The sequence below is a fragment of the Exophiala xenobiotica genome (assembly GCF_000835505.1).
Source record: "Exophiala xenobiotica strain CBS 118157 unplaced genomic scaffold supercont1.1, whole genome shotgun sequence".
Taxonomy (NCBI): Eukaryota; Fungi; Ascomycota; class Eurotiomycetes; order Chaetothyriales; family Herpotrichiellaceae; genus Exophiala; species Exophiala xenobiotica.
In genome coordinates this window covers 1,518,867-1,546,795 of record NW_013562494.1, presented here as the reverse complement: position 1 = coordinate 1,546,795, position 27,929 = coordinate 1,518,867, and the positions used below count along the sequence as shown (strand labels likewise).

At 51.7% G+C, this 27,929-nt stretch overlaps 10 protein-coding genes across 11 annotated transcripts; 4 read left to right on the top strand and 6 right to left on the bottom strand.

The window, feature by feature from the left end:
* The first annotated feature begins 2 nt into the window (after window positions 1–2).
* Window positions 3–633, top strand: PV05_00605 (uncharacterized protein). The gene is made up of 2 exons (XM_013465518.1): window positions 3–166; window positions 235–633. Exons 1-2 carry the CDS (start codon window positions 104–106, stop codon window positions 475–477), a joined length of 306 nt encoding a protein of 101 aa, XP_013320972.1. The 5' UTR covers window positions 3–103; the 3' UTR covers window positions 478–633.
* PV05_00604 (uncharacterized protein) lies at window positions 240–2,805 on the bottom strand. The gene is made up of 3 exons (XM_013465517.1): window positions 2,388–2,805; window positions 2,139–2,287; window positions 240–2,082 (listed from the first exon to the last, which is right to left on the bottom strand). The coding sequence occupies exons 1-3, from the start codon at window positions 2,427–2,429 to the stop codon at window positions 711–713; spliced, it is 1,563 nt and encodes a 520-aa protein (XP_013320971.1). The 5' UTR covers window positions 2,430–2,805; the 3' UTR covers window positions 240–710.
* A 53-nt stretch (window positions 2,806–2,858) lies between these two features.
* On the bottom strand, window positions 2,859–5,881 carry PV05_00603 (uncharacterized protein). The gene has a single exon (XM_013465516.1). The coding sequence runs from the start codon at window positions 5,053–5,055 to the stop codon at window positions 3,178–3,180; it is 1,878 nt and encodes a 625-aa protein (XP_013320970.1). The 5' UTR covers window positions 5,056–5,881; the 3' UTR covers window positions 2,859–3,177.
* Window positions 5,882–11,194: 5,313 nt separating this feature from the next.
* On the top strand, window positions 11,195–11,916 carry PV05_00602 (uncharacterized protein). The gene has a single exon (XM_013465515.1). The coding sequence runs from the start codon at window positions 11,452–11,454 to the stop codon at window positions 11,797–11,799; it is 348 nt and encodes a 115-aa protein (XP_013320969.1). The 5' UTR covers window positions 11,195–11,451; the 3' UTR covers window positions 11,800–11,916.
* Window positions 11,917–12,755: 839 nt separating this feature from the next.
* Window positions 12,756–14,869, top strand: PV05_00601 (uncharacterized protein). The gene is made up of 2 exons (XM_013465514.1): window positions 12,756–13,940; window positions 14,113–14,869. Exons 1-2 carry the CDS (start codon window positions 13,018–13,020, stop codon window positions 14,249–14,251), a joined length of 1,062 nt encoding a protein of 353 aa, XP_013320968.1. The 5' UTR covers window positions 12,756–13,017; the 3' UTR covers window positions 14,252–14,869.
* A 126-nt stretch (window positions 14,870–14,995) lies between these two features.
* On the bottom strand, window positions 14,996–16,820 carry PV05_00600 (uncharacterized protein). The gene is made up of 2 exons (XM_013465513.1): window positions 15,681–16,820; window positions 14,996–15,628 (listed from the first exon to the last, which is right to left on the bottom strand). Exons 1-2 carry the CDS (start codon window positions 16,497–16,499, stop codon window positions 15,287–15,289), a joined length of 1,161 nt encoding a protein of 386 aa, XP_013320967.1. The 5' UTR covers window positions 16,500–16,820; the 3' UTR covers window positions 14,996–15,286.
* Window positions 16,821–16,992: 172 nt separating this feature from the next.
* PV05_00599 (uncharacterized protein) lies at window positions 16,993–20,073 on the bottom strand. Its single transcript, XM_013465512.1, has 2 exons — window positions 19,801–20,073; window positions 16,993–19,688 (listed from the first exon to the last, which is right to left on the bottom strand). The coding sequence occupies exon 2, from the start codon at window positions 19,541–19,543 to the stop codon at window positions 17,267–17,269; it is 2,277 nt and encodes a 758-aa protein (XP_013320966.1). The 5' UTR covers window positions 19,544–19,688; window positions 19,801–20,073; the 3' UTR covers window positions 16,993–17,266.
* Window positions 20,074–20,241: 168 nt separating this feature from the next.
* Window positions 20,242–22,716, bottom strand: PV05_00598 (uncharacterized protein). The gene is made up of 3 exons (XM_013465511.1): window positions 22,065–22,716; window positions 21,115–22,015; window positions 20,242–21,064 (listed from the first exon to the last, which is right to left on the bottom strand). Exons 1-3 carry the CDS (start codon window positions 22,334–22,336, stop codon window positions 20,723–20,725), a joined length of 1,515 nt encoding a protein of 504 aa, XP_013320965.1. The 5' UTR covers window positions 22,337–22,716; the 3' UTR covers window positions 20,242–20,722.
* Window positions 22,717–23,320: 604 nt separating this feature from the next.
* On the top strand, window positions 23,321–25,440 carry PV05_00597 (uncharacterized protein). The gene has a single exon (XM_013465510.1). The coding sequence runs from the start codon at window positions 23,691–23,693 to the stop codon at window positions 24,978–24,980; it is 1,290 nt and encodes a 429-aa protein (XP_013320964.1). The 5' UTR covers window positions 23,321–23,690; the 3' UTR covers window positions 24,981–25,440.
* PV05_00596 lies at window positions 25,359–27,852 on the bottom strand. Of its 2 annotated transcripts, XM_013465508.1 has the most exons (3): window positions 27,814–27,852; window positions 27,356–27,752; window positions 25,359–27,289 (listed from the first exon to the last, which is right to left on the bottom strand). In XM_013465508.1, exons 2-3 carry the CDS (start codon window positions 27,680–27,682, stop codon window positions 25,817–25,819), a joined length of 1,800 nt encoding a protein of 599 aa, XP_013320962.1. In that variant the 5' UTR covers window positions 27,683–27,752; window positions 27,814–27,852; the 3' UTR covers window positions 25,359–25,816. The 2 variants fall into 2 exon arrangements, with proteins under 2 accessions (XP_013320962.1, XP_013320963.1); XM_013465509.1 differs by having other exon boundaries at window positions 27,356–27,852.
* Window positions 27,853–27,929: the final 77 nt, after the last annotated feature.

Sequence of the window (27,929 nt, the reverse complement as noted above, 5' to 3'; positions counted from 1 at the left end):
ACGGACGAAGCGGCGCCCATACTAGGATACAATTACCCGCTCATATGCTCCAAACTCCCTTGCACCAACATCTAAATCCCAGCGCAATCAAAAGTATACAGAAATGTCCGCAAGCCAATCCTCCGACTCTCAGTCTCAACCATCCATGCTCGGCGGCCACGCCAAGGTACGTTCCCCTTCCGCTCCCTTTGCCACTTCCACCATGCTGTTCTTCTCTGACGCTGGCATCGGCAGTATGTCCAAGGGGCTGTGTCTTCCGCCCTAGGCTACGAGTCCGGCCAACAAACCAAAGAAGCCGCCGTTCAGGAAATGCGAGACGCCAAAGCCCAGTCCTCAGATCAACCCACACAGTCGACGCTTCTCGGCAGTGTCGAGAAGGAAGCAGGGCAGGTCACCGGCTGTGAAGGGATGGTCGAAGAAGGACAAGAGAGGATTCCCCAGAAGGCAGGTATCGAGGAGACCAATGGCACAGGCTAGAACATCCCGACAAATAGAAATATGGACATGAAGAGAACACCGAACTATGCGGTGTCGACGAACAAAATCAGTCAGACCTTTGACGCCAACACCGTGCCACCCTGTTGAGGTCTGGCTTCTAGCCTCACTGCCCACCGTCAATCCCAGAACAATACCACTGCACTATGCAAGGATCCCGGCTATCGTTTATCTCCTTTCTATCCTGGTTTGACAGCCCATGCCTCAGCATCATTTCAGAGACCGGTATCACCTCTCGACCTTGGCAACGGTACATCACCCTGCGCCGCCTTATCGACTATGACACTGTCCGCCAGGTCTTCATCATCATGTCCATCATCACGCATCCTAACATCATTCTCCACATCCGAATCTTCCCCGTACTTGGCCACTGAATCCCAGTCCTTAGCTAGGTCAGCGTCCGCCGGGTATGCAGCCCCATATCGATCCCGTTCGCGTTCTTTTGCTCTCACCTCCTCGGTGTCATAATCAGGCTTTTCCCAACCATCTCCGACTTCGCCAAAAGTAACGCCGTGATCTTTTCCTAGAAAAGTTAATCCATGACTCGCCTGGTACCAACCCTGGTCAATCCAAGAAGTCAAACACTCCTTCGCTTTCTCGCCGAGGGCATAGAAGCCAGGGTTATCCCGCGGGAAAAACATGGACATATGTGCTGTCGTCTCGTCGCTTGCTTTGTCGTTGACAGCTTTCGCCCATCGGAATCCGCCTCCATCTGTCCTGACCTCTTTGCCATCCCTAGTGACAAATACAGGCAGGTTGCAGAACGTCCGCTCTTTCCCAGCCAGACTAGCAGTAATCCCGTAGCCCTCCCGTGCACCTCTGCCCAAGTTGGTATAGAGATTTGCACATCCGCCACCTCGTTCCTTGAACGCCTCCTCGACGTTTTCGACTCGCTTACGTAGGTACTCCGGCTTGAACAGCTCGCCCACGAAAAGGAGGTGATCACTCGCCCATTGCCATCCGACGCTGAGCTTCTCACGTTGCGAATAGAGTGCCGCTGCGCCACCAGCGACGACTGCGCCTGCAGCGCCCGCGAACATGGCATATTTGCCCCAGGACTGCCACTTTGGTGCGGCCGCTGCGTCAGCGGTGGACGATGCAGGGGCAGGAAGAGCAGCGACACTCCTACCAGCAGACGAGGCGACGTTTGGCTCGGACTTAGAGCCCCAGCCAAAAATGGACGAGACTTCGTTGTAGGTATTGTAAGCACTTGCGAGTGTCTTGCCGCCTCCTTCGAGACTATGAGCGACCATGCCCGGCGCAAGGCCGAGATATGGAGTGTCGAAGGCTAGAATGCCTTGAATATGCGGGAACATGAAGCTGTGTGATTGGGACGTGGGAGACGGTGTGGGATGGGAAGTGGAAGTGGTTGAATTGAGAGTCGTGTTGGAGGGAAAATTCGGCTTGCTGGGGTTTTGTTGCGAAGATGCTGGCGGAATGGGCTGCTCGTTTGCGAGAAGGAGATAGGTCTCAGCAGCGACGATGCCACCCATAGAATGCCCGATCAACATTACATGGACCGAAGGGTCGATCATCGGAGACGGAGTGTGTCGAGCGACCTCCAGATCGATCACTTTATTCTGCAGCCTGCGACACGAACTTGGTCAGTCATGCTCCACAACCTCACCATGTCTATTGCATACCATTCTCTGAAACGGGCCACACAGTCTTTCAGCTCGCCCCGTGTCTCGAATCTCGGATAGGTGACGGCGACGACGTCAATGTTGGGCAGAGCGTGGCTGACAAGCGCACGAAGGTGTTCTGGAAAGGATCCAAAGGTGTCATCGCCACCCTGTAGAAGCAGTCGTTAGCAGCAGTAATAAGCCAAACGTTGATGAAGAGAGACTGGGGCAGACTATTCCGGCCGCATGCCGCATGCTGTACGTACGTACCTTGAAGCCATGGATGAACACGAGAAATAATGTCTTGCGCATCCTTGCGGAATGACAGGAAGCAAGGATGCTGCATTATTCGCGTTAAGTTCATGTATCGTTCATCATCTTTGTCGCGACTCAAACACTGAGGTCGTTCTGCAAAATTGGCTCACTTTCTACCAGACCTGGAGTTCGTCCATGAGAAAGCCGTTGAGCGGTAACGTTGGACGGATCAGCATAGTCACGTGATGACCACCGACACCTCGCTAGTGAGGTTTTTGTTCATCCAATGACCATGCACAGACAGACTCGCTCTGGGACAGTTCTCCTAATCAACGCATTCAAATGGACATGGTCAGTACTGTGACAGCGGGAGTATGATCGAGGAATCTGCTCAGTGTTTGCATCAGGTGCAGCCATAGCGCTTGGTCTCAACGGGTGATTCCGAAAGATGATAGTAGTGTCAGACTACAGAGAACGGAGAAATAGTATGGGAGACAAATTAATTTTCTTTCTATTCTCCTTTGATGCTTGGTGCAGCTTATTGCTGCATTGGGTGTCCTACGCTAGACCATCTAATTGTGTACAACCCCTTCTATCGAATTGCTCGGCGTGCATCCGGCTCGTATGCCGTCATGTTTTGTGCCTTTTATTTCAGCCCTCCCAACGCCCATGAAATGCATATCGCTGATACTGAGTACTGCGTACAGAAAAATGGATAACCGCCACGCTATGCACAAATCATTGGTCGCTGAAAAGTGCGACACAGAGGAATTGATGAAAGAAAAACAATTTCCGCGGCCATGACCTAAAAATGATATTGCGGATGAGCAAGAGGTGTTGAAGTATTGCTCCTTTGCCATCCGTCCGCTTGCATAAAAGGAAGTGGGCCAGTGCGCCGCTCAGAAGCAGCTTTGCCCAAGGGTTGATAATGAATCTGATCATAGGGGATGTTCCTGACAGGAGCCTGAAGAGTAGTAGAGGGAGGTGGAAATAGGAGGGTGTTGACATGTCGTACTGGCCGGTATGGCGAAGTCCGATGTGTCAAGAAGTATGAAGGTGAAAGGCCTGGAAGTGTAGAAGTCGTAGTATTAAAGCCATTCGATGGAGACGTATGAGCCGAAGGATAATTCGAAATCGATCTTGATCCATCGCCAAGGTTCGGAATAGGGTTCTGGAATAGATTCTGGGGAATAGCGGAAATGGGAGTTACAGGCTGAGGATAACCAGCAGTTGCGCTCGGATATACACTCGCCATTGCTCGGCTGACTGGCATTGATGGCGGAGCAACTTGGGTTGAGGGATGAGCAGGAGGAGGAACCCTGGGGACATCGAGCCTCGGAATTTCCAGCGGCAGAGTAGACAGGCTCGGATCTAGAATGTTGCTGTGAATGGGAGGAACCCTGAGACCATTTGACGGATATGGAAGAGTGTTCGCATGGCCAATGCCTCCACTCTGCATCGGAGTGGGATACTGCTGTCTTTTGGCTGGTGGCAGGTCTGCAGAGAAGTCAAGACTCCGCTTTCTCTCTTCCCGTTGAAGACCTGATCCATATTGCTCCCGGAGCGGGGAGCTCGGCAATTGTGCTGAAGAAGGCACAGGATGTGGTAGAGACGGGTAAGAATTGTTCAGAGGTGACCGCATAAAGGAGTGCACCGCATGCTGAGGTGATGGCGGCGAGGGTAACTTGTGAGAGAAAGTTTGTGAAGTTGGAGTGACAGGAGCTGTGCCTCTGGGTTCATCTGTGAGGCGGAGCTGTGATGATTTGTCATAGAACGCGCCAAACCTTCCGAGTTTGGCCTTCCATTCGTTCCACTCTTCGGCCGAGGCGTAAAGATCATATCTCATGTTGCTGAGAAATTCCACCTCCATGATGTGGATTTCTGTGACAGAAATCCCAGAGACCTCTGCCCAAGTCTTGTTTGTGTAGGTGTTGTCGTCGAGGAACTTGTTGCCCAACATCAAAGCAATGGTCAAAAGCCTGTATTCACTCCCACGCTTTCCACTGACGCTTGGATTGAATTTCTTCAGCCGATAAATAAACATCAACGCCAGTAAAATCACGTTCTTGCCGACTTGGGTAGTGCTGATGATAGTTGTCACCCACTTTCGAAACCCAATTGATGGTATAGCATCCGGAAGTAGTCCTCCGTCCACAGGATGGTCCTTCGGCAAATCCTCTGCATATTGTATTGTGCTTGCAGTCTCGAACCAGAACAGACAGGTGATTTCAGCCGTAAATTCTGCCAGGCTGCCCTTGCTCTTGTTAACTGACTCCGGTATTTGGAGATGAGGTGCAATGGCATTGACATTGACATTGTTCTGATCAACGGCTGGGCGGAAATAAGAGTCGGAGTTGTTGTTTGAGGCAGATACCAAAGCGTGAGAGTTGCCGTTCTTTAGCGATAATCCTCTATGCCCTTGAGAGGCACCAACTGCGTTATGAGAGAAGTCCCCCTTGTGTTGAGACAGATGGCTGGGGAAGCCAGGATAGCTGTCCCCGAGTGACACTCCGGCCATGGCCCTTGATCCGGGAGGTGTAGGCAAGCCGTTGCTGAAGGAGGTATCGTCGGTGTTCCGCCTCTTGAACCCATATGCAGAAGGGTAGTCGAAGCTTGATTTGGTAGTTGAATTTGACCAGTCCAGGCTCCCGACACCGCGGCGAAGAGCAGACATGGACGACATGAGACAGGACGGCTCGGTAGGCGAAGGCTTCGATGAAGGTTTACTGAGGTCAGGTGAGTATTGGTGGTGAGGAAGGGTACGGCATCGAGGTGTCGATGAGATAAAAGCCGGTCCCAGGTGTTGAGTTGAAGTGGCTGACAACGGATGACGAGGCGTGGTGGATAAGTCTGGCAGTAACGAGCATCGCAACAAAAAAAGGATCAAGAATGGTCAAGAAGCGAGGAGCATCTTTGATGTTTTGGAGCCTTGAACTGAATTGGGGTTTGGAATGAGGGCCGTCTTGAAGGGTGGAACCTTTTGGGATGGTGAAGGTCGCCTTCACCACCAACGCCGTCTCAAACGGTGACTGTGCGAGGAGATGCCAATCAAGAAAGATAGTCCGGAGCAATCAGGAAGCAAATGACACAGATGTATGGGTTAAGACGCAGTCAGCCGAGCATCGGCAGGTAGAGTTTCGTGGCTGCCAACGATAGCTGATCACTGCTCCTGTATTTCATCAATAGTAACTCAACTTCGACGGTCTTGTCTTGGATCCAACGCGGTTCGAGGCTCGGCCTTTTGATGTCAGGGACCCATAGCGACGAGCCGCCCGATGCAGCAAGCAGGGAGGCGACGCGAAAGCAGAAGCAAGTCAGCGAAAGGGTAGGCAAGCCGCAGGAAGGGTAGCTACGACTGAGACTGGGAAGCAACACAACGGCCGAGCCAATGAAGGCAAGGGGCCACCGGCAACAGCGACGAAAAGATGGAGCGCAGCACACACTGGCGCAATAATGATTGCCAAAGTGGACTAAGACGGGCTGGCGGAGGATAGAGTCAGGAAGTGATGGGATGTTTTGGAAGGAGAGGATGTGCTAGGATGATGGATGACGGAAAGCAAAAAAAGCACAAAATGGACACGAACGGGGAACGGGAAACGGGGGTTTGACGCGGCGACATTAATTGTGACGGTGATGGGCAACCACTGACCAGACACGCTGCGCTATGCGATGCGAGAGGGAAGCGATGGCCACTCTCTGACCACAATTTTTCCAAGTAGCTCGGATGTGGTATCAAAAGACGACGTTTAGCTTGGTATGGACCTGGGGCCTGAGGGCTAAAAAGACAGGAGCCTTGGAAATCCTAGTGTGACCTTCTCTGGCAAGCTGGCTCTTTGACTTGGACCCATGACGCTTGGAAGAAAGGAAGGGGGGCAGACTTTGGAAAGACCAGGGATAAGATCGATGCTGAGTGGAGGAAAAAAGGGCCATCGCCTTTGTTTTGTCCAAGACCCGAGCAAGCAATTCCACCATAAAACAGTGGGCAAATGGGCAAATGGGCAAATGGGCAAACCGTCAGTCACCGGGCCACTGCAACGCATCCTCCTCGTAACTGTTATTAGCCACGGCTAGGTAGTCATGATTCAATCTCGATGTCGTTGCCGGGTTGCCAGCTGAAGCCTGAGGGTGCGCAAAGTCACCGATGGAACTAGCGCCGGTATCACTGAAGACTGGGCCACGGCTAAAGGGCGAATTTTCAATTTTCTTTGAACAAGGGGATGTGCATACCACTGCGTTGCGTACGTGCGTGCGTGTGGGATCATGCAATTACCAGTTTTGGAGCGAAGTGGCAATGAATGGTGTCAGTCGCCTGCGCCTGCGCCAGCAAAACTCTCGTCATCAGCCGGACACTGGCACGGAAAGGATACCACAGCGCTAAAACCTGAAGGGTGACTCTGAGCAACGCACGGCCTGGTCTGGATGGAGCTGGAAAAGCGAGCTGCGAGCTGCGAGCTTGGAGCCTGGTCGTCGTCGTCGTCGTCAGGAGGTTGCGGCTTGATCATTTGGCCTACAGCTGTGCGGTCCGAAGTGGATGACGAGGATGATGAACTGCCACATTGCCCGGTGAGGAAGGCCCCGAAGCAAAAAAGCCCGGACGCAGCCAACCCGGGTGGGCTTGAAAGAAAGTGTTAAGAGTTGAAGGCCTGTTTTACTCGCTAGTCTGTAACTGCATGAGTAACGCCCCTCGATGCCGGTGAGAAGGGGGACCCGTGGCATGTCAAAGGATTGGACGATCCTCCTACCCTCCACACATTATTTCCGCAAGTTTACTGAACTTGGATGGGCTGAGAGGGATAAGCCGGAACCACGCTGGGGACTGAGGTCACTGACCGGTGGTGAGTTAGGCGCAAAAGATGCGCGCGTAGGGGTGGGTGGTGACATGCACGTTCAGTGGAACTTTTAAGCGGTGGACGGCGGGCTTAGCAAAATGACGGGCCTCAAATTAATGGCCATGATGTGCCTAACCACACCTGGCCACTCCTACGTCTCAGGCTGCCGCCCCGCGTCTCAAGGCCCGAAGGCAAGACAGAAAATGGTGGTCCTCGTAACATCCACGTATCTGCAGCCAGGCCGATCAAAATATTGTCTACCATATTACGACTAGGTCGGCTACGAAGTCCTACTCGTAGGCAAAGAGAGCACACATGTCGCGATCAACACCTGCGCAGTGGAGACTTCCCAAGCGAGGCAAGGTCGACAGAGAAACGTCCAACGGCAGCTTTATTCAAAATGACTATCACTCTGATCAGCATTGGTAGACGCGATGTTCGAGAGACACTTGAGATACCCAGTCGCTCGGTTTCGTCCAACCCTCAACAGGCTAAAAGCTGTACGTCTCCGACGAGTTAGTCCTGTGTCACTACAGCCCGAAGGCGAACGGAAGCCCGGTCGAATGTCAGCTGAGGATCCATGACATTATTATTGTTCTAGCCGTGGATACTGTAAGTCGACAAAAAGGAGAGGCACGAGCGAAAGTTCAAGCATCAGTCGGATCCCGTGCGTTGACCACTAGCCGAGCGCCTAGTTACATCTCGCTGCGGAGGCGAGGAAAAAAGAACAACAATCATTCGGACACCTCACATGGATGGAGCTGCACGAGGAACAAGCCGAGCAACAGGGGACCATCTTTGTAGAGCACAAGGCATAACTTAATCACGCGGTGCACGGGTTCTTCAGGCTGCTAGTTGGGCGTATGAATCCAGACTTGTGATCATCTTAGAAAGCGTCGTGGATCCGACAAGGAGCAAGAACGAATTTTGCCCTCGAAAGATCCTGACCGCTCCAGAAATAGCAGTGTACCCGTATCTTTATCCCTTGCGTTCCAGTCTACCTGTAACTTCGTGTGTGGCTGCGGCGAGGCGGGTATGGGCTTGCCAGATTCGACGGTTCCAGGCGTAACCGAGTATCAAGGTTCACGGATACCTGATTATTGTAATACGTCTTCATCCGTGCACACATCTGGCGCATGTAGAGGTGATACTACGGCTGATGATTCCGCGTTATTCTGTATACTAGTTAGTCAAATTGAGGCGAGGAAAGATATGCAGTTGGTGGCGCGGGCTGTTGCCGTCTGTCTGCACTGGGTATATTGATTTTTGAACGAATCCACAGCACTTGCAAATCCCAAGATCCGTCCGCTCGCAGGCCCCGAGGATGTCACTGAGGTTCAGACGCTGCGGCGTGGTGATCGGTACGGCGTACTATCAAAGTCTAACACTAGACATGTCGACAGCACCACACATAACTGAAACCTTGAGAAGCACGGTGTGTCTCGTCTTGGAGGAGATCCTTGGCCAACGCAGCAAGTTGCATGTCGTTGCGCCCGCCTTGCAGCAGAATAAGAAAACTTCAGGTTGAAAGGGCGCCGGCGGATGTGCTCGGTCGGCAAACCACCTATCTCCGACAAAAGGAGCGCAAACGTGAGGTGCGGATATGTATCTGTAAGTCTGGGACAGCAAATCACAAGTGGCTCGGCTTGTGGAAGAATGGGTCTATCAGGCGAGGTTTCGGTCAGGTTGGGGGTCAAATAAGAGAAGAGGCGCCTTTCAAATTTGCTGCTCAGGATCCAGGGATCCGAAGGCCAACCAGCAGCCTTTTTGGGCACTGCGTGTTTCGTGATCACTGATGATGTCGCCGAGAATCGTGGCTCGTTGCAGGGCTTTGCCGGCTAGGGGCAACGTTGGTTCCGATGATGGGCAACGATTGCTAGCACCCAGTAGTGATGATGAAGCATTCGCCGTGGCTGATATGGAGTCTCTCACAGAACGAAAAAATTCGGCCTATCCTTCTTCGCTTATTCTTTCCTACCCCTTGCTTAAGCCCGCCACTGCACTGCATAACTAGTCCGACACTGCGGCGCATACTGTGTACGAGTACGCAGTCGTGGCAGTACACTGTAGAACAGAGTTCGCCCGTCGAAGACTTACGGTCTTATCTCATTCAGAGGGCCACGGATTTTGTAGGAATCTCCTCAGTGGACGTGGAAATCCTTCCGTAGGTCACTGCTGTCTCATCCTGCCGACATTGGGCGAAGATTGGTTCTGGCACACCCGGTCACTGAGTCTCTTTGCATCCGCAAACTTGTGGTACTGACACGTCCAAAAACCGGTCAAATCATCATATTACTCGTACTAGTATTGTTCCCGGCCACGAACATGCAAGTCAACCTTCCCAGAGATGAAACACCAATAGACGTCTGCCCATCACCATGCTGACTTCTCTTGCATTCCTGCTCACTCCTGCTCAACCAAAGGTTCCGTCGTGCGTCCGTCAATTTCGATTCGTTACTATCCCTGTCTGTCGCTTGTAGCTTTGACACGGTCGTCGCGTATTCGGAGCGTGTCGGGGGTTTGCGCGTCGGCGATGGTTTCTACGAGGTATGGTTTCGGAGCTCGTTTGGAGGCCTTGCGAGCCATGATCATATGAGTGGCTCCTTTTGACATGCAGCAATCACTGAGATGGCCACCCAGACATGAACACCGCAACATCACTGTGACATCCACGGCCCTGTTGTTCCACAACAAGGCATTGCTCCTCAGCTGTCACCATAACCCTGTACGACATGGTCACACTGGGATCTTTCTTTCCTTTGCATCTCATTGCCAGGATGCCACGGCTCCTTGAGTCCAACCATAATTTGAGATGAACAGTTGAGCTAATACTCAACGAAAACCATTCACTGTGCTCTCATGATCGGCGATTGCCTCTCAACAAAGGCATCACTCGCAACCAGGCATGCTTTCTTCCGAACGTACCGCAACCCTGAATTTCTGACACGGTCGGCAGATACGAGACTGCTCGCCCCATTCTAAGCGCCCCCAAGCTACAAGCTCGTATGTACAGGATTCCAGAATCCTACCACGCCAGTGAGTCTGGTTAAGCTATCTTGTTACTTGCCAGACGCTCGAACCCAGCTTTCATGATTGGCTCATTCAGGCTGATAGGTCCTGTCCATGATCTATCCGGCTTGTCCAACCTCTGTTGAAGTCACCCATCTCGTGGTTTCGCCACTGAAAGAGCTCCCGGGCTCCGTCTCAATGTCCTCTTGATCTAGATTTGTTGCTCTATTCGTCCGGGAATGGTTCGTGCAAAGACGGCCGGCTCGCCACCATCAGAAGGTAGCACAGTCACATGAAGCGGACGGACAAGATGTTCTGAAACCTGTTGCTTTGCACGTCTCGACGAGGTTTTCACGATCACTGGCGCCACCTACATTGGCGAGTTGAATAATGGCTCGGTAACATCTGTGCATATTCCAGTAACGGATCTATGGTCACATAAAAGCTGCTGCAGTGTACACAGTAGCGTCTCGAAAGAGAGGAAGCATTCGAGTCCCCACGAACAACAGTCAGTTAGACTCAAGCTGTGTCTCCAGATCCTGGCTCAAGCGAGCGTTCCCAGACGACCCACTCTGATGGTCACGGTTCGCTAGGCTAAGCCGTAGGTATCGAGACCTGAGAATCTAGTCGTGGCTTTTTCGCATACCTACTCTTTCACGAGCAGGAGCACGCAAGATGTGAGTGAAGCTAGGCTCATACAAGGGTTAGCTCCGGGTTGACGGCTCAGACGACGGGAAAACTACTTGACTGCTCATCAGGTGCATGTAGCCAGCTTATCTCTATCAGTCCCTTATGCGGATACAGGTCGATGGACCACGCTGGACTTAAGTTACAGCACGTCGACGCAATAAATTTTCATTTACCGATGCTCGGAATCAAGGAGCCACTTCTTGATCGCGATCACGACTTCTTTTTTGCCGAGATGACCACAGATCGACACTCATCGCACGCGGAGGATACCGCATGACCCATGCCCAAGATCGCAGGAGGACCACTTGGACCCTGTCCTTGAACTATTCACTTGTCACGCGTACTGTGTTACTCTGTATATCCATTGACACCATACCACGGCCCGTGGCCTCCAATATCCTCGCCAAAAATTTACTGTGCTCAATCTGGAACGAGCTACGGATATAACAACTGGGATCTGGCGAAACCGTGGTTCACGCTATCGATTCCCACGTGCAAATAGCAACTTGTTCGACCAGAAGCTTCCGGTCCGGACACCTGGGGTCCTTCCTATGTTCAGGTGCCCCGCATACGATAACTGCGTCGGCCTGGCGCTCTTTCAACAACTCAATCGTGGACACCTTCCGGAGACGCTCGGATCTCCCGTGATATTTGGCGGAACAATCGCTGACACTAGAGGACTCTTGGAACGAGCATCTATGCGTCCAGCAGGTGGGGACGGTGAGATGCTGGAATTCACATCCAAGCTACAGTCTCCTGACTTCAATGCTATTGACCCCTCTATACATGCACGCACGAATATGTTGGGTTGCTGTGGAGTCTCGGCTCGACTCGACTCGATTCAAGGTGGTGGCGACTCTACATTCTCCTCGCAAATTTCTGCTGCCGCCAGACCCTAACAGGAGGCGTATTGGACCCACGAGTGTAACGGAGCCGATCCCTCAAACATGGCGATATCGTCTTCTAGCTTTGTCCAACGGCCATAATTGCCTGGTCGCTGCTCACGGACTCGGAACTGTCTTGCCATTGGGTATTTTGGACGATACCAACAATACAACGGTAACTTGAGGGCTGTGCTGGCTGACCATAGCTGATTAGAACAGCGATGCCTGGGAGGCGGCATGATCAAGTCGGCTGAGCCATTGCTGACACCTCGCATGGCATCTTGTACAACAACCTGGGGTTGTGAGCATTGTCTGATAGCTGCACTATCGTGCATCGGACTCCACCAATGACAGCATGCTCCTCCCAAGTCAAGTCAACATGATTCAAATGCTTGCGTGCAATGACTCCTTTTGATTCCTTTTACCAACACCATAAGAAGACGTACGCTCAAAGCTCCGCCTCTGCAAGTTTAACGACTCCCGTGTCCATGATGGCAAGACCTGTACCGTCGCCCAGGCCGTCGCAATCTATGTTTTTAATCCGAGGTGAGTTACCCATTGCTCACATAGTATCTTGTAGATATTTCCCAAATGCCTTCGAAACATGTCTCTTTGCTTTCCGGATTTGTCAGGCTCGATCTGCTGCATTGTCAATGTGAGCCTGCTCAAGGCGAGGCTACTTTGATGTGGTCGGCGTCCCTTCTTCAATCATTTGCTTGTTGATCTACATGGAACCTACATCGAAGAGACACGGATCACGCCCTCGAAACCGGCCGGCCAGTAGCAATAGCCCTGATGCGCCCTCACTATTTCTGAACCGGCATTCCCCAAACGAAACTCGATCCCTGGTCGTCTTCATTGAAACGCTCAAGACAGTGGCTGCCGGGAGAGACCTCGTCGCTACTCACCTCAAAAAGTCGTGTGCAGGCGTCCTGTTCAATGTGAGGTCCAAGCAATGCCGAGCTTGGAAAACTTCACTTCCGTCTCAGGCAAGTATTATGTTCTCCATTCGGTATACATGAGAACCAATTGTCATGCGGGTCACATTCCCGAAGCCGAAAAGTCAGTCTGCACATGTCGTCATTCCAGCATCATATACAACAACACCATGGAGCCACTGCCGCAGATTTCTAAAGCCCTTCTATATTCACCACTCTACAACCATATGACATACCTAGGTAGCACGGTCAAACCCATACTGACCCGACCCTCCGATCGTCACTTAAATCGTCCATGATAATGGCGACAACAAAACCCAGCATCACAATTGATCCCACCAAAAAGCAAGCTCCAACACGAGACTATCCATCATCCAAAGCCGTAAAGGAGCACCTGCCCGCCGCAAAGTCCACAAAGTCTCATCCGACAAACCAGTCTTCCCAAACCAATGCCAGTCTCTTCTTCGTAGGCACCGCTACTACGATCCTCGAATGGCAAGGCATTCGTCTCATGACAGATCCCAACTTCCTCCACCAAGGCGACCACGTCCATCTGGGCCCCGGTGTCCGCGGCACCCGCAAGACCAATCCAGCCGTCGACCTCCACGACCTCCCGCACATCGACCTCGTCCTCCTCTCACATTACCACGCCGACCACTTCGATCAAGAAGTCGAAGCTTCCCTGCGCCGCGACCTACCCATCATCACCACGCCTCATGCTCATCACCACCTTACCACCAAAAAGGACGGCGAATCCTTCACGTCTGTGCACCCTCTCGACGCTTGGGATGACATGTTCGTCAACTTCTCCGGGTCCAGTGACGCTCTGTCGCGCCCACGCATCCGCATCACCGGCATGCCGGGCAAACACGTTGGCGATGGCCTACTCTCGAAAGCCAACGACATTCTCGGCGCCGTCCCGCCCACGAACGGCTGGATGCTCGAACTCGGCTACTCGCCATCCTGTGAGGCCCAGTCCTTCGAGTGCGGGTACAGGATCTACATTTCCGGTGACACCCTGTACGTTAGTGATCTCGAGAAGATACCGGAAATGTACACGCACGCGGGCAAGCCGATCGACCTCATGTTGATCCACCTCGGTGGCACGACGATCCCAGGTCCGCATATGCCGCTGATGATGGTCACCATGGACGCGAAGCAAGGGGTCCAACTTGTCAAGTTGGTGCAGCCGGATCTGACGGTGCCCATTCACTATGAGTAAGTCTCCACCCTCCCTGCGCCTGCCATTGCCCTACCAGCTTTGAAAGTAGCCGCATTCCACGTGCCATGTTGGGTGCAGAGTAATTCAGGCACTATGGCAGTACCCTTATTTTCTCTCCTGGGTCATTGGCTCCGTTTCTAGGCGATATCCTACTGATTCTCACCAAAGTGACTACGACGTCTTTCTCTCTCCACTTGAGGACTTCAAAACGGAAATGACGAAAGCCGGTTTCGATGACAAGGTGGTGTATCTCGATCGCGGTGATCGATTTGACTTTGAGGTCCGGGAATCGAACAAGACCGCGTGAGCGCAGCTTCTCCGCGAGAGATGCATCTGAAGGATTTTCTGCCGAAGAAACGCTGGTGATACTCCAACTCGTATTCTGCAGAGACCGAAACACCACAGCCCTGAGGTTGCTAGATGGGATGGACGGCCGCTGTCACGTCAAGCGGCTAAAGGCCGTATGCTATGTTGTGACAACATCAACTCAAGCACTGGGAAGCCTTTGATATCTAAAATGTGCGCCGCATGAATCTAACAAAGATTCCAATGATTCTAAAACCTGAACCGTCTATCCTCACTGGAGCCGGAAAGTTATTTGAGCAATTCCCAGAAAAGGAGAGGCGGAGCTCAAAAGCGCATCAGCTCGAGGACAGTCGAGACCGGGTGTGTACAAAAGCCTATATGGCGTGCCGCTCGAGGCAAACGACGTATTACTGACTGAACCTGGCGTCCCACTCGGATTAAAAAGGTGGGAAAGTATATGACCATGTCTTTACCGATTCTGTTCCCATCATCTCTTGCCCCTTTTCTGACCCTCAGCGTACCATAGCACAGTGCAGGCATCCTCAATACCCGAATCACCACGACTATCTCATTGATTAGTTGTTCATGCTCTCACAGAACCAAGCAAGAAGGATTGACCGTAAACAATAGGTCCTTGACGTCCATCTGCCGGTCTCCAAAGATGAGTTTTCTCTTGGATGCTGGCAGTCTTGTAGAACAATCAATGCTTCAGTGGAGACTTCAAACGTTGATCGTAAAAAACTTGGGCAAAAGCTAGAACCACACCGTATGAACGATGATTATATCCTTGATATTCCGTCCTGTAACGATACTTATGCCACGCTAAATCTATTCAGATGCCTATGCTTTCGTGATAATACCTGCCCAGGCTTTCATGCATAAACCGATTCATTATCGCCATATGGCTGAGACCTTCTCCGATCTGTTGTCTGATTGCCAGATGTGGCACATGCCCCCCCTTGGTGCTTTAGTTTCTTGACTTGCTTCCAAATACTCGCCAGACGACACGCAGAACTCATGTTGTTTTCACGGACGTTCAATAAGCATATTCCCTCTCTCGCGTCCTCACTGGCTGCTGCGTATCATAATCATCATAACTTCCCAATTGTTTCCGGACGTCTCCATAACTATGCCTGGCTTCAATCAAATTGCCATAGCCAGAATTTCGATGGTCTCTAGCCGAGGGAAACTGGTGAGGATGTTGAGGTGGATATTCCATGCTAGGTGACTCGTAAACACTGTCTCGACCAGCGCCATAAACGCTTGTTCGGAACTCTTCGCTCGCGCTGGGCTCAAGAAGGGCCTCTTTGACATCCCAATGGCCTTGCTTCGTACCGACACTGAATTCGAGGTCTTCTTTGGTAATGCTGTCCCAATACTATCAAGATGTTAGCGGCCCGACGCAATGACCCGAACTTGAGAACTTGTACCTTATACACCATCATGACGCCCAATAAATTGCACACAGTTGCGAAAAACAGTCCGTCGAGATAGTGATTGACTCCCTCGCAGATCTGCTTGGCGAACACATACAGAATGACTTGCCCGATGACAAAGAAAAATGCTCCGAAGGCGAGATCTCCCAATGGCCACCGATCTTGCAGGGTGTTGACGACTAGGATGACTTGCATGACGAAGTAGACCGCCAGGCAAATGGCATTGATCATGAACAGCACGATGAATAGGCCAGTGGTGTTGGTTGGTGACAGGCCTGCCCAGCCCTTGAACGTAAGCAAACTGACGGCAAAGCTGATGATGAACATGACCAGACTGCTGAGGCGTAGCAGCCAAACGGAAAGGGTTGTTCCATCTTCGTACAGCTGGAAGCCTACGAACCCATTGATCAACAGACTCGTGCAGAGGGCGCTTGAAAGCCCATTTTGTACCGCCACGAACCAGGGGTAAGCAGTTTCAGGTGTGGCTTGTATCACGCCGGCGTCCAGCACCAGGCTTGTCATGGTCAACAAGCTGTATATGTAGAAGAATGTCAAGATCTCTTTCCGTCCCACAGCCGTGAACTTGGAGCGAACGTGGAAGATCATGATGGCGGTCATGCCCAGGGCGGCTATGTGCGCGAAATCGGTTGCGGCTTGGAAAATAATGGTATTTGCCAGTTCAATCGATCGAGCACTGCATGCTGGTAGTAGAGCCGGGTTATGTACAGCGGTAAAGTCGGTGGGCGTGCCGAGCAAATAGCACAGAGGGAGGGCTGACTGCTCGCATACTGTCTCAAAAGACCCGAAGCCCATTGTGGGCGGATGCCCTCAAGCGACTTAGACGAAGGATGTACACGGCCGACGAGGATATGGAGGTAGACAGGACGCCCGAAGATGAAGTATTCCGAGAGGCTAGGTGACCGAAGGAAGGTTGTTGAGGGAGGTGAAAAGGTTTGTCGAGGGGTGTCGATGAAGGTTGAAGGGCGCGGTAGAGATGAGTTGACAGAACGATCGGCGTCGTTGACTATGCTAAATCGGAGGGCGATAGTCAGTCGAAAATAGGCAATAAGTAACGAGTGTCGCAGAGGTGGAGGAAATGAATGGATGGATGGATGATGTTGGTGAGGGAACGAGGCTCTACCAGGAAACGGGATCTTTTCGAGTCTCACCATCCGCGATTCCAGGAAGGCGCAGTCAATAACATACACTATGCCTCTTTGAGTTAGTTGATTTTTTCGTTGCCATAGCCCCTTAAACGAGTCACTACTACGTAGGTGTACGGAGTACAAGTATATACGATGGACGACTGTGGTATATCAACCTCTGATCCCCGTTCACAACGAGAGATCTCATTTTCAGCTTCAACCAATGACCGATTATCTCATGTTTCTGCCGAAAGCTATCTCATGCGGGTATAATGTAATCTCAACATCAACAACCTTGACACCCCACGAGAGCCTGGCGCCTCTTACCCAATGCATGATGCGCGTGCTTTGCCTGCCGAGTCCATGCACTCAAACACCTCAAACACCATTATTCCTAGTCCGAATCCCCTCGTGCAGTCATGTCCTGGTAGACGTTCAACTCCGCTGTCCATTTTTCGATCTCAACTGTCCTTTAGCATTGGAGACGATCTGTCGTGCTCGTTCTTGCGCAGTCGATAACTTCTCGATAACCACAGTCTTATGCAACTGTGGCTTTAGTGCAGTTGTGTCCAGAGCTGCGAACAGTTCAGACACCGCCAACTGTACGCCTGATACCCTATTTGAGAATTGTATCAAGGCCTCCTTGCTCCGAAGAGTTCCTGTCTCTGCAAGTTCATGGATTTCGGCCTGGAGAGCACGTGCTCTTCTCATGACGTGCACCTTCAGAGGTGATATACTCGCATCCACAATCTCCTTGATCTCTCCCTCAATGCTGCGCATGTTTTGAGCAAGGCCTTGGAGGAGAGTCTCGGGCTGTTTGGACAGCGCCGCCATAGCGTCATGGAACTGCTTCTCAACCATGTCAAAAGTACCCTTCAGTTGCAGATGGCCCATCCATGAACGATCTCCAAATGAGACGGTCAGAGACTCACTCAGATCAGGATCAGTCATGGATAGATGGACCTGGACATCTCCCCAAGCGTCTCGAGGTTGGAGCTGAATGCTGTACACGCCAGCGAAAAGTTCGTGTATCCCAACCGAAATTGGACGATTGTTTCTCTTCAGCCCAACTGTCAGCGGCGACCGCTTCTTTCGATTGGTAGCAACTTTTGGCAGTCTGACCACCAGTTGATGGTCACCGGCAACGCCGACCTGGAAATGTATGGCGTCTTCTGCTATAGAAGGCACCACACTGACGGAAACAATTGCAAGGTTTTGCTGGCCAACTTGAAGCGCGCTAACAGTAGACTCGGGCGAGACTGAGGAAGGCGTGGATTGTATCTCAGATGTCCAGGTCTGAGGTTGGCTTGCAGGATCCGCTGCAGCCTCCTTCGCCGTATGACCGGGGGTATTGGAAAGGGTGTCATAGACCACAGGCCACATATGAGCGCCGAGGAATATGTAGACGCCGATAACCCAGAGAACAAGGAGCATGTTCTTGATGAAAGCAATATTGGGTGACAGGACCAACCTCGGACCATATGAGTGCTTTTCGGGGACCTTATCCAAGATACTGACCTCAGTAGCTGGCTCTTTGGTAAGGTTTTCTGCGTTGTTGGAAGTAATGAGAGCGATATGCTTGTTAAGTGCAGCAGCGTCAAGGTTCAGGAAGGCAGCCATGTCCACAGGCAACTTCGTGAAGACTTCGTTGGCATAAGACATAGGCATGCTCACTGCCTCGATAGCCTCGTGGAGCGAGTCTGCTTTCCAAATACTGTCGCAATACTCGCCAAACCAATGCCGGTCCATTCGAACCACAATACTTGCAATGCCGTGGCGAGTGACGAACTTCAGCAACGCGTGACTCTCCTCATCCATTCGTTGCTTCTTATCAAGGTGCACACAGACGACTGCAAGGTCAGGAGGTGCCCAGCGCGGGTTGGCAACCAAGTGTGTGTGACCGTTCCATTCGGAAACGACCTCTGAACCTGTCTGACTGTTCTTCAAAATCAAGGTTGAGTCAGGACCTAGCGTACCATGCTCCTCAACCGTATCATAACAATCAAAATCGATCTGCTTGTCAATGGCCACTAGGTCGGCGAAGTCTGGTTCCGCACCAGGACCAAAGGAATTTGGCACAAGATGAAACCTCGAGGTCGACGTTCGTCTGGTATCACTGGTGACTCTCCGTGACACCAATGCATCTCCGAGCTTTCTCTGGATTTCAGGCCGAAATTGGTCGACGTGTCTGCCGAGGAGGACAACCTTGAAGTAGTCAAGAGTATTCACGTCCAGTCCGTCTTCCAGGAGAGTCATTCTCATGACGCTAATGTAACCTGTGGATCGATGCTCTGGATCAAGATGCTGGCTGACTTTGCGGGCCTCATCCTTCATGAGTGGTCTGGTAGTGGTGTGAACATGTACAGGAGGATAGCCAGTGGGTTCGTTGTTTTTCTCATCTTGGCTTGTCTGCGTGGCGTGGACGTGTTGCAAATCGACAATAGCATCTCGCTGTGCCGATGATCTGAGAACACCCGGGCAGCTTAGGTCTACTGTAGATGTGTCTCCAACATCCTCCTCATCAGTGGCTTCTCCTTCACTTGGGTCGAGGCCTTCCGTGACACTCTGGACATCATCTGAGCTGTGAACGTCCAGCAGAGACCCCACGTCGGTATGTTCAGATCTGAGATCATCCTCGTTCGAGGATTCAATGTCGGTGAGGGATGCCCAGCTATCACTGAGAGAGGACGAATTCGCTTCGGAGGCCGGCATGATTTGGGACGATGGGAGGCTGGGTTGAGAGTGAGCAAGTAGGGACTCAAGGGAGAGATCTAGAGGAATTTGAGGATAGTCGAGGTCAAAATGATTGTCTTCTGCAAGTGCGTTGGTAATAGTGCCTCCTCCGTCGAGGCTGCTGCTTTGATCTTGTGTGTCAGTCATTTTCCGGTCAAGTTCACGCCATGCAGAGCGATAAATGATATCAGATGGTTGTGTGATGGTTGCTCAACGGAAGTGGAAATGGGACCTACTAGGTCAAATAACTGAGAGCTGCTTTCTTGGTTAGGCCGCGTCGACTAGATTAAGACAGTGTTGCGACTGCCCAAATGAACGGTGCGCAGTAGATTGGTTCAGTCCATTCTCAACGCTCCGAAGGAGTGGTCAGTGAAGACACTACCGGCATGCCACATGGGTGAGCAAAGCTAGTGAATCGTTGAGTCTTCTTTCAAGAGTATCATTTCTGGAAAAGCATTCAGATTACCATCTACGGTAGAAAGGGAGGGAATGATATAGCCCAAGACATGTAGGCAACCAAGGAGGTTCACTTGCAGGACACAAGGCAGACAATCAGACATCGGACCCCGCACAACCCCACTGACTGTGTCACACGGCCTGATGGCTTATCGACAAGCCGGATATCATAGCACAAGGCTGAGATCCATCTTGATGACAGATTAGACAGTCTGGTCACGATAAAAGTATATCATATTCACACACTTCGAATGTACAGTTCATAGTGCGGTCTGTATAGATGGCGCCGTTCACCATCGAGACCTATTATAAGAGGTCCCCGACTCGACTTTTGTCGTCCAGCATCGAGAGGTAGACCCACAGCTCGTAGACGTCAAGTGCTCTCATCCCCCCATTCCTCCTCCAGTTCAAGCAGCTGCGTGTATTCCCACAGTAGCTGACTTGCTCCATGTAGCCCGGGACTGTCTGCAGTGGTGGCCTTACGCCGCTGAGATCTTTTGAACCCATCAAATAGTTCATACATGAATCCAAAGGTTGAATCCAACATCGTCACACAGTTATCCGACGCTGGTCATGCCTCCTGTACGCCAAACTGTTGTCTGTAGCCTGGAACAAGGACGCCAAACGCCGAGATGCGATGCTCTGTCAGGTCAAAGATCCCGCTCTGCCATTGAAAAACTCTTTTAGCACTTGCAATGTCCTTTAGGGCGACGCCCAACCACCAGCAACTTCGACCCACTCCGCAAGACAGCTGCCTTCCTTGCCTTCAACATCCCGGATATCTGTATCACATCGACATCGGCAACCCACTCCGTTCTCTTTGGGTGTATCTGGTGTCGCCCAATAGTCGTCTTCTTCCTTTCGCTCCTTGTCGTCTTCGGTGGTTTTTTCGTACCACGGAATATGCGGAAGCTGTCTTGCTGGTGCATTTGCAGGACAGTGTTGGATAGTGGTGTGTCTGTAGCCAAAATCACGGAAGTAGTGGATGTCGCGAGGTGCTAACAGTGCGCCTGCTGCAAGGGAGTGAATGGGAGCATCTCCCCACTATGTATTGTTAGCTTGTCAATATAGGTGTAGTTGTTGAAATGGCTTACTCTCTCCATCCAGAACCCTCCACTCCTATCCATCATGTCGAAGAAGTCGTTGTATTCCTTGCTCCGGAACCAGTCTAGCTTGGCTATCTCGAAGTTACTCCAGAAATGGCACATGTTGTACTTCTCACCCTCCATGTTTTCTGGATCGATGTCTTCAATGTTTTGATGTCCAGGTTCGGTTTGGAGAATCTCGTTGGGCAATGTCTTTGCTCTTTTGTCGTCCACCGTATCCTTGGTTTCAGGTTGAGGTTCAATGAACATCTCCCAAAGGCCCTTTGACTTCATGTTGTGCTTCCGCTTGTAAGCGGAGGCATATCGGAAAATGTTGGGTACGGTCTCCTTCAATTCTTTGACGGCAATCGTGAAGCCGTAGGTTTTGTTGGCTCTGGCCATCTCGATGAATGGGTCATATGTTATGTCGCAGAAATACTTGATCTCCGGTTCCAGACGCCAATACCACTCATACTTCTGCAGCAGCTCGTGCTTGTAGAAGAAACCGGAGTAGAAGCGGCACATGTGGTGATAACTCTCCATCCCACCGTACATGATCGCTGCGTCTCCTTGTTTGCGAATTCCTTCTCTTGCAACCTCATGATCGACCCAGTCTGGATATCCCCACATGGTGTTATCAATCTTTCCAAACTCGACGGGAGAGCTGGTGTAGTTCGTGATGGTATCCTTGAAATCCTGTTCGAATTCCCCATCATTCAGGAAAACATAGGGGTAATGGAACCATCGGTTGAAATGTCGCTCAATGCTTTTTATCGACTGTATCACTCCCTCCAGCTCTTTATTTCGGGCCAAAACAACAAAAGCTGCGTTCGCTCGGGGCTGTTTCGCAGCGTCTTCCGGATTCAAGCATCCAGTAGCGAAGACTTTATCATGTCTCTCGCTGATTTTTCTGCCACAGCATTAGCATGGAGATTCAGATCTCAAACCAGCTCGCGTACCTTATGGATGGAGGAGTCCCCGCTGGGACCAATATGCGACCAGGTGAGTTTGGATGTTTTATCACCAGGATGAGAATTAATATGACCACCAGACTGGGGAACAGTAATAGAAAGCCCAGGGGTATTGATATGGAGGAGTTCCCTTTTAGCTTGATTCGCCTGCGAAAAAAGGATAATCGTGACACGGATTTTGGTTTTTCATTCTTCCAGTCTTCTACCGCTGGGGTCGAAGGCAAGCTCTTGTATAGTCGCTGCAAGAACCCCATGATCATGGACGATTTTCCGGAGTCCGTCCAACAAGCAGGATGTTTGCACTTCCCCTGAGATCTTATCTGGTAACCATGCAACCTATGTCGCGCATCGAATGGAGTGACTCGTAGTCGCGGTTCCGAGATGAGTTGTCTATCGGTAGAGGGTGCTCTGTTTGAAGCGCGGTTTCGATCAGGACAAAGACACCTCCCAGCAAACGCGGCGGACGGAGGAGATTAGGGATCAGGCGGACAGGACAGGGATGGGAGATAGCTCCGAGATGGTTCGGTGGGCGCAAAAGTATTATCTCGACGAATATTCAAGCAGCATAATGAACTTGCGGTCGACAGCGATGAAAGTACAGAGGACAGATATGATTCTTTTTTCTCGTGATGGACTTGAGAACAAGAGGACATTTGGGGAATCTCAAGAAAGACGACGGGACTGAAGCGCAGCCGGTTGGCACTGAGATCCACTCACAAAGTCCCTGAATGCACCTCTGGCTGAATTGCGTTGCGTTTGCTCGCCAAGCATCGGGCTACGAAGCACGCAAAGCACCCAGAGCACCCCTTTATTGCTATATACATTGTAGAAGGCCTGACGAGCTTGAGAGTGTGCAGCTCCCAGCAGATGATACGGCTGGCAATCACGAGCCTGAAGAAGAATTCGATGTCCAATTCGCAAGATCCCAAGTTTTCACCGTAAGGGGCACCTAACATCGAGAGGCACCCCGAGAGGGTGGCCAACACCAAATTTAGTCGCCAATAACTGCCTTTTATACGGAGAAGACGGTGGCCGACTGATGGCTGTGCCTGGCCAAAAGGAAAAAGCCACTTGACCAGTTCCAGGGGTGAGCCTTCAACTGACTCGCGCACATTTTCCCCGCCCCGGAGAGGAGCCCAAGAGAAAGATCGGCTGCGCTGATCACTTGCATGGCAAAGTTGGACTCACTGGCACTTGACTGGTACTCGTACTGGGACCAACCACCGCTTCTTCAACAACGGAATGACACCCACATCGACACAGACCTCGCAACTGCGTCGGCGTCTGCGCAGACCATCAATGTTGACATCCAACCACTCGTTGCTCTTCTCATCCTCTTTCAATACCTATTTCATCTTCTCACATTCCATCACAGCCGCCTCTACATTAGCCGCATGGTAAACCAACCGATGCAAATCTATTCAGGTGCTCCTGAAACACTCGTTTGATCGATTCGTTATACCTTTCCCTCGGTCTCGTGTGCCCGCCGTCTCAGACGTCCCCGCCGCCGCCGCATCCACATTGTCCACCGCTCACAGAATGCTATGGCTGCACCCTCACTCTGAAGACCGCGGCTCTCAAAAGCTTTAAGAAACCCGTTACCTCCTCCTCGCAATGACGGCTACCTCTCCTCTCCGTCCCTCTACCCCCTCAAAACCGTTCTTCAATGCGCCTCAACTCTCGCCAAACAGAATGCCGCCAGCCTTCGTCCCGCCAGCCTCCTTCAAACCGGGACATCGAAACTTTGACGTCTTTTCCCCTGTTGATCAGAACGGCAGTTTCTGTTTCGACCGTGTTATCAAGAGCGGGAAAGTTCTTCGCCGAGTAAAGAACAAAGGAGCCTGGAAACCCTCTTGGAAACCTGCGTACCTCGTCTTGAGACCGAACCTACTATCTGTCTACCAAAATCCAGACGAGACCGACTTGAAAGCTTCCATAACTCTCTCCGAAGTCAACGCAGTTGCACCAGTCCGCAAGGCTCGTACCGAGAATGTGTTTGGAGTCTTCTCCCCGTCCAAGAACTACCATTTCCAAGGCCTCTCGGCAAAGGATTCCACAGACTGGATTGCACATATACGCATGGAAGCGAGAACAGACGAGGAGGATGATATTGACCTTTTTGCGCCGCAATTTCCAAATCGCGAAGGAGAACCATCCAACACGTATGAATCCACCGATATGTCTGCAGATGAAGTACCTAAAGCTCGCGTCTCCTCTGAGGGCCACCGGACGGGCGTGCAGATTAGGTCGAGGAAAGGATCACAACTGGCGCATCAGCCGAAGCCCGCTTCTACTCTCAATGAGTACTCTGGAAACGAACAGTTCACGACGTCAATTTCTGATTTCTCGGATGCCCTAGGCAGCTCTCTCCCGAAGAATTCGACCTCATCACTTCCTAAACACCCAGCACTGACACCAATTGCCTCGTCTCAGCAGCTTGCCTCATCTTCTAAGCCTAAACTGCCCGCTCCGACAGCTCCCTCATCGTCTCACGCCGACCCAACGACCGACCCTGAGCGTGTGATCCGTCATGGATACTTACAAATCCTCAAATCCCACAAGACAGGTGTCAAGGGATGGAAATGGCTGTGGGTCGTCCTCCGAGCCCGAAGTTTGGCATTCTACAAGGACGACCAGGAATACACCGCCGTCAAGATCTTCTCCATGAACTCGATCATCAATGCAGCAGAGATTGACCCTATCAGCAAGTCCAAAACATTCTGCTTCCAAGTAATCACAGACGATAAGACATACCGATTCTGTGCCAATGACGAGGGCGACCTGGAACGGTGGCTTGGTGCATTGAAAAGTGTGCTCAGTAAACTACATGAAGCCGAGAAAGCCTTAGCCAAAGGGAAGGGAAATGCCATCACAGAAGGGACTGCTGCGCTGTCTTTACGTTAGGCATGGTGATTTCCATTGACGGCAAGTAGCCATAACAAGTTTTGGAGGCGAGCCTTGGGTGACGCGCGGTGTCGAACTGACGATTTGATGTACAATTTATGAATGCCTACGAGCTTACGAACAGGACTTTTGGAGCGCCTCGGGCTGTCGATCAGCAAATGCTGCGCTGTGGTGTCGAAATGTTGGTATAAAATTTGGTTTTGCTCTGCATTGTATACCCCGGGGTGTTAGGATGCTGGATACCCTTGCGAGGACGACTATTGAGGAAGGGTTTTTGGAAGGATGAGAATATCATTGGTATGAACAAAACGAGTACCTGAGCACGACCGTTTTTAAAAAAAAATTGCCGGTGGCATGCGAAGAGCAGTGTGCAGATGATGAGAGGCGAAATAGAGCGTTTCGCTTGTTCTATATTGGCATGAATATACAATAGTACAGTAGTGTGGTACAGAGTCACCACCCATCCCTTTTTGACGAGACAATAAGAGTCCCCTTCTCTAACTTTACTTCCATTCCTGATAGAAGACACCATATAGTGAGGGCAGACCAGGTCCAGAATCACGCAATTCTTGGAGGGATGTGTGCAATTGCCCGGGCTCTTGAGAGAAAACAGCCGGGTCCCTGATGAGCATGCGCCGCCAATGACCGTAGAATGGACTCACCTGCCCAGAGGCATATGCATAGGAAGCAGTCCATGGATGTCACTTCTCGGGCTGGGAAAGGGAAGATCCGAGCAAACAATCCACACTGACCAGACCAAGACGGCACCCCAGGTCATTCGATGAGGCCTTTCTTCCTGTCCAGCTTCACCCCCTCTTGCCGTTGGCATCACGCTGTTAAGGCCGACGTTGGTCCTCAACTACCAGTTGCTTCCTCCCACCGAACAACCCACGCACCCGTCCCCAGAGACCCGGCGAATGCAGCTCAGCGTCCCTCCTCGCCGCCTCGATCGCTGCCGCATCAGACGTCGTAACATGAGCTTCCTGCCCATCCTGGCCTTGTCCTTGCTCAGTTTCACCCTCCTCAGCTTCCTCTGGCGGCTTCGTCCACGGTTCTGGCTCCTGGGTACTGGCTATGGCCATCTTCTCCGGCATCCACCCGTCATCCGCTCCACTGCCAATGACATGCACACTCTTCGACAACAGAACTGGAAGCACAGTCTCTTGGGTTTCTTCTTCACTCAGCTCCCCAACAACACGGCCGTGCGGTGTTCGCGCCTCCCTCGGCGGCAACGTCTTTGCCACACCAAACGGCGCCAGTCTGCCGTGAACCACGTTCTTCGGCCACGCGCTTGCGAACAAACCATCATTTAAATCAGACCAGAACATCTTAACCTCCGTATTCTCTGCCCAGTCTGGCTTCTCTTTATCCGAGACATCGACCTTCAGAGTCTTTCCCCCCTTTTCATCGAACTCGCTAAACGCTGCTGCCCTCGCCTCCGCAACGTCGTTCCATACCGATCCCTGCTCCGTCATTGGTGCATCATTCACCTCGAACCACTCTTGTATCGCCTTGCGCTCGGCCTCCCGTCCAACGTACTGCCTCTTAGCCCAGAGATCCATGTCGAGATTCTTACTGTTGACCTCATTGAACGACTTCCATTCCTGAATCGCCTTTCTCAATTCATTCACATTCTCAAACTCAATCAACCTATCCCCATCGATCACCCCGTGAAGGTCCATACTCATTTGCGCCAACACCTTGCGAGAAAGCGGCAAATGACTCTTATCTTCGAGATCTCTCTTGTCCAACGCCAGCGTGATCCGGTCTTGAACCTTCTTCTGTTCCGCATCCTCGTATTCTCGGATCTGATTGATCCTCCGCCTCGCTCGTCTCGTTCTTCGATTGTGCTTGACCACCCTGTTCGCGGCTAGTTCCGTTAATCTTTCTAGTGGACCGGGGCCGGAGCTGATCCAGTCCAACACGAACGCGGCGTCCGCGACACTTGTGGCTTTCTGGTCCATCAACCGCCGCGCGTGGAGTTTCTTAGGAAGTATCTCCCCGAGCTTAGGGATTCTGCCTTCTAATCTGTCCCTTGCCGCCAACTCTTGTAGCTCGACAGGCGACCCGAGCTTGGATTTGATCACGTCAATGTCCTCTTGTGTCACACGTATTAGGTCGTCGGGCGGTGAGAGTTGTCGTTGTAGCGAGAGCTCGCGGAGTTTTGCAAATGCGAAGAGCCCGTCGAGTGCACCCGCAGGTGTAGGGGGGAAATGGATGGAAAAGTACGGCGCCCACATGTCCGGCCGGATTGAGGCTGGGACGGTCTTTTTGCCGTGGAAGACAAGTTGTTTCAGGATTTTGGTCTCCTAATGTCCCGTATTAGTATGGTCTGTTATTCAGATAGGCTTGGGTGACCAGGGAAGAATAAATACCTGCAATGTCCTGGTAAGACTATACACGACCTGATTCGTCCTGACATGCCGGTATGCATAGATATCCAGGCCGTGCGTCTCATGGCGGAGTGCTTTCGCAGCTTGTCGAGCCTGTGTCTGCGCCTGCTGCTTGCTTGCGTTGGACGCCGGGTTTCGCCATTTGCCTTGCACCCACCACTTGTTGGGGGGAGCTTTTCCCGGAGGCTGTGGATTTGTATTGGGACTTGGTGTGCCCTTGAGCATGCGCGGGGGTCGTATTCGCGGCATAGGAGGAATAGGGAACGGTGGCATCTGGTGTGCCATCGTGGCAGCTGCGGTGCTCGCCATTGCGGGCAGAGAGAAGTACCCAGAGGCACTTCTAGACGTGAAATTGAGAAGACAAGGCTACCTAGACATCCTGGAACAATCCAAAGTTGGCACGACTTCTCTGTTCAGAGCCTGCAGCGATGGTGGCTTACTGGTAAGAATCAATGGATTATTTCGAATGAAGACGCACCTCGACTCCTACTCGGATAAATTGGAGCTCGCGCGGAATCTGCAGCAAACTTGTAGAACTCACGAGTTAGCCTTGGCA

Coding starts and splice junctions, on each gene's coding strand:
- PV05_00599 (XM_013465512.1), bottom strand. CDS start 19,543: ATGCCGGCCTCCGAAGCGAATTCGTCCTCTCTCAGTGATAGCTGGGCA.
- PV05_00602 (XM_013465515.1), top strand. CDS start 11,452: ATGTTCAGGTGCCCCGCATACGATAACTGCGTCGGCCTGGCGCTCTTT.
- PV05_00604 (XM_013465517.1), bottom strand. CDS start 2,429: ATGCGCAAGACATTATTTCTCGTGTTCATCCATGGCTTCAAG. Junction 2,288..2,387: donor TGTTCATCCATGGCTTCAAG/GTACGTACGTAC, acceptor CTGCTTCTACAG/GGTGGCGATGACACCTTTGG. Junction 2,083..2,138: donor GTGGCCCGTTTCAGAGAATG/GTATGCAATAGA, acceptor TTCGTGTCGCAG/GCTGCAGAATAAAGTGATCG.
- PV05_00596 (XM_013465509.1), bottom strand. CDS start 27,682: ATGGCGAGCACCGCAGCTGCCACGATGGCACACCAGATGCCACCGTTC. Junction 27,290..27,355: donor GTCTTACCAGGACATTGCAG/GTATTTATTCTT, acceptor ACGGGACATTAG/GAGACCAAAATCCTGAAACA.
- PV05_00605 (XM_013465518.1), top strand. CDS start 104: ATGTCCGCAAGCCAATCCTCCGACTCTCAGTCTCAACCATCCATGCTC. Junction 167..234: donor TGCTCGGCGGCCACGCCAAG/GTACGTTCCCCT, acceptor TGGCATCGGCAG/TATGTCCAAGGGGCTGTGTC.
- PV05_00601 (XM_013465514.1), top strand. CDS start 13,018: ATGATAATGGCGACAACAAAACCCAGCATCACAATTGATCCCACCAAA. Junction 13,941..14,112: donor ACGGTGCCCATTCACTATGA/GTAAGTCTCCAC, acceptor TTCTCACCAAAG/TGACTACGACGTCTTTCTCT.
- PV05_00600 (XM_013465513.1), bottom strand. CDS start 16,499: ATGGGCTTCGGGTCTTTTGAGACAGTATGCGAGCAGTCAGCCCTCCCT. Junction 15,629..15,680: donor GCGTCATGATGGTGTATAAG/GTACAAGTTCTC, acceptor ACATCTTGATAG/TATTGGGACAGCATTACCAA.
- PV05_00598 (XM_013465511.1), bottom strand. CDS start 22,336: ATGATCATGGGGTTCTTGCAGCGACTATACAAGAGCTTGCCTTCGACC. Junction 22,016..22,064: donor GGGACTCCTCCATCCATAAG/GTACGCGAGCTG, acceptor ATGCTGTGGCAG/AAAAATCAGCGAGAGACATG. Junction 21,065..21,114: donor GAGGGTTCTGGATGGAGAGA/GTAAGCCATTTC, acceptor AACAATACATAG/TGGGGAGATGCTCCCATTCA.
- PV05_00603 (XM_013465516.1), bottom strand. CDS start 5,055: ATGTCGTCCATGTCTGCTCTTCGCCGCGGTGTCGGGAGCCTGGACTGG.
- PV05_00597 (XM_013465510.1), top strand. CDS start 23,691: ATGACGGCTACCTCTCCTCTCCGTCCCTCTACCCCCTCAAAACCGTTC.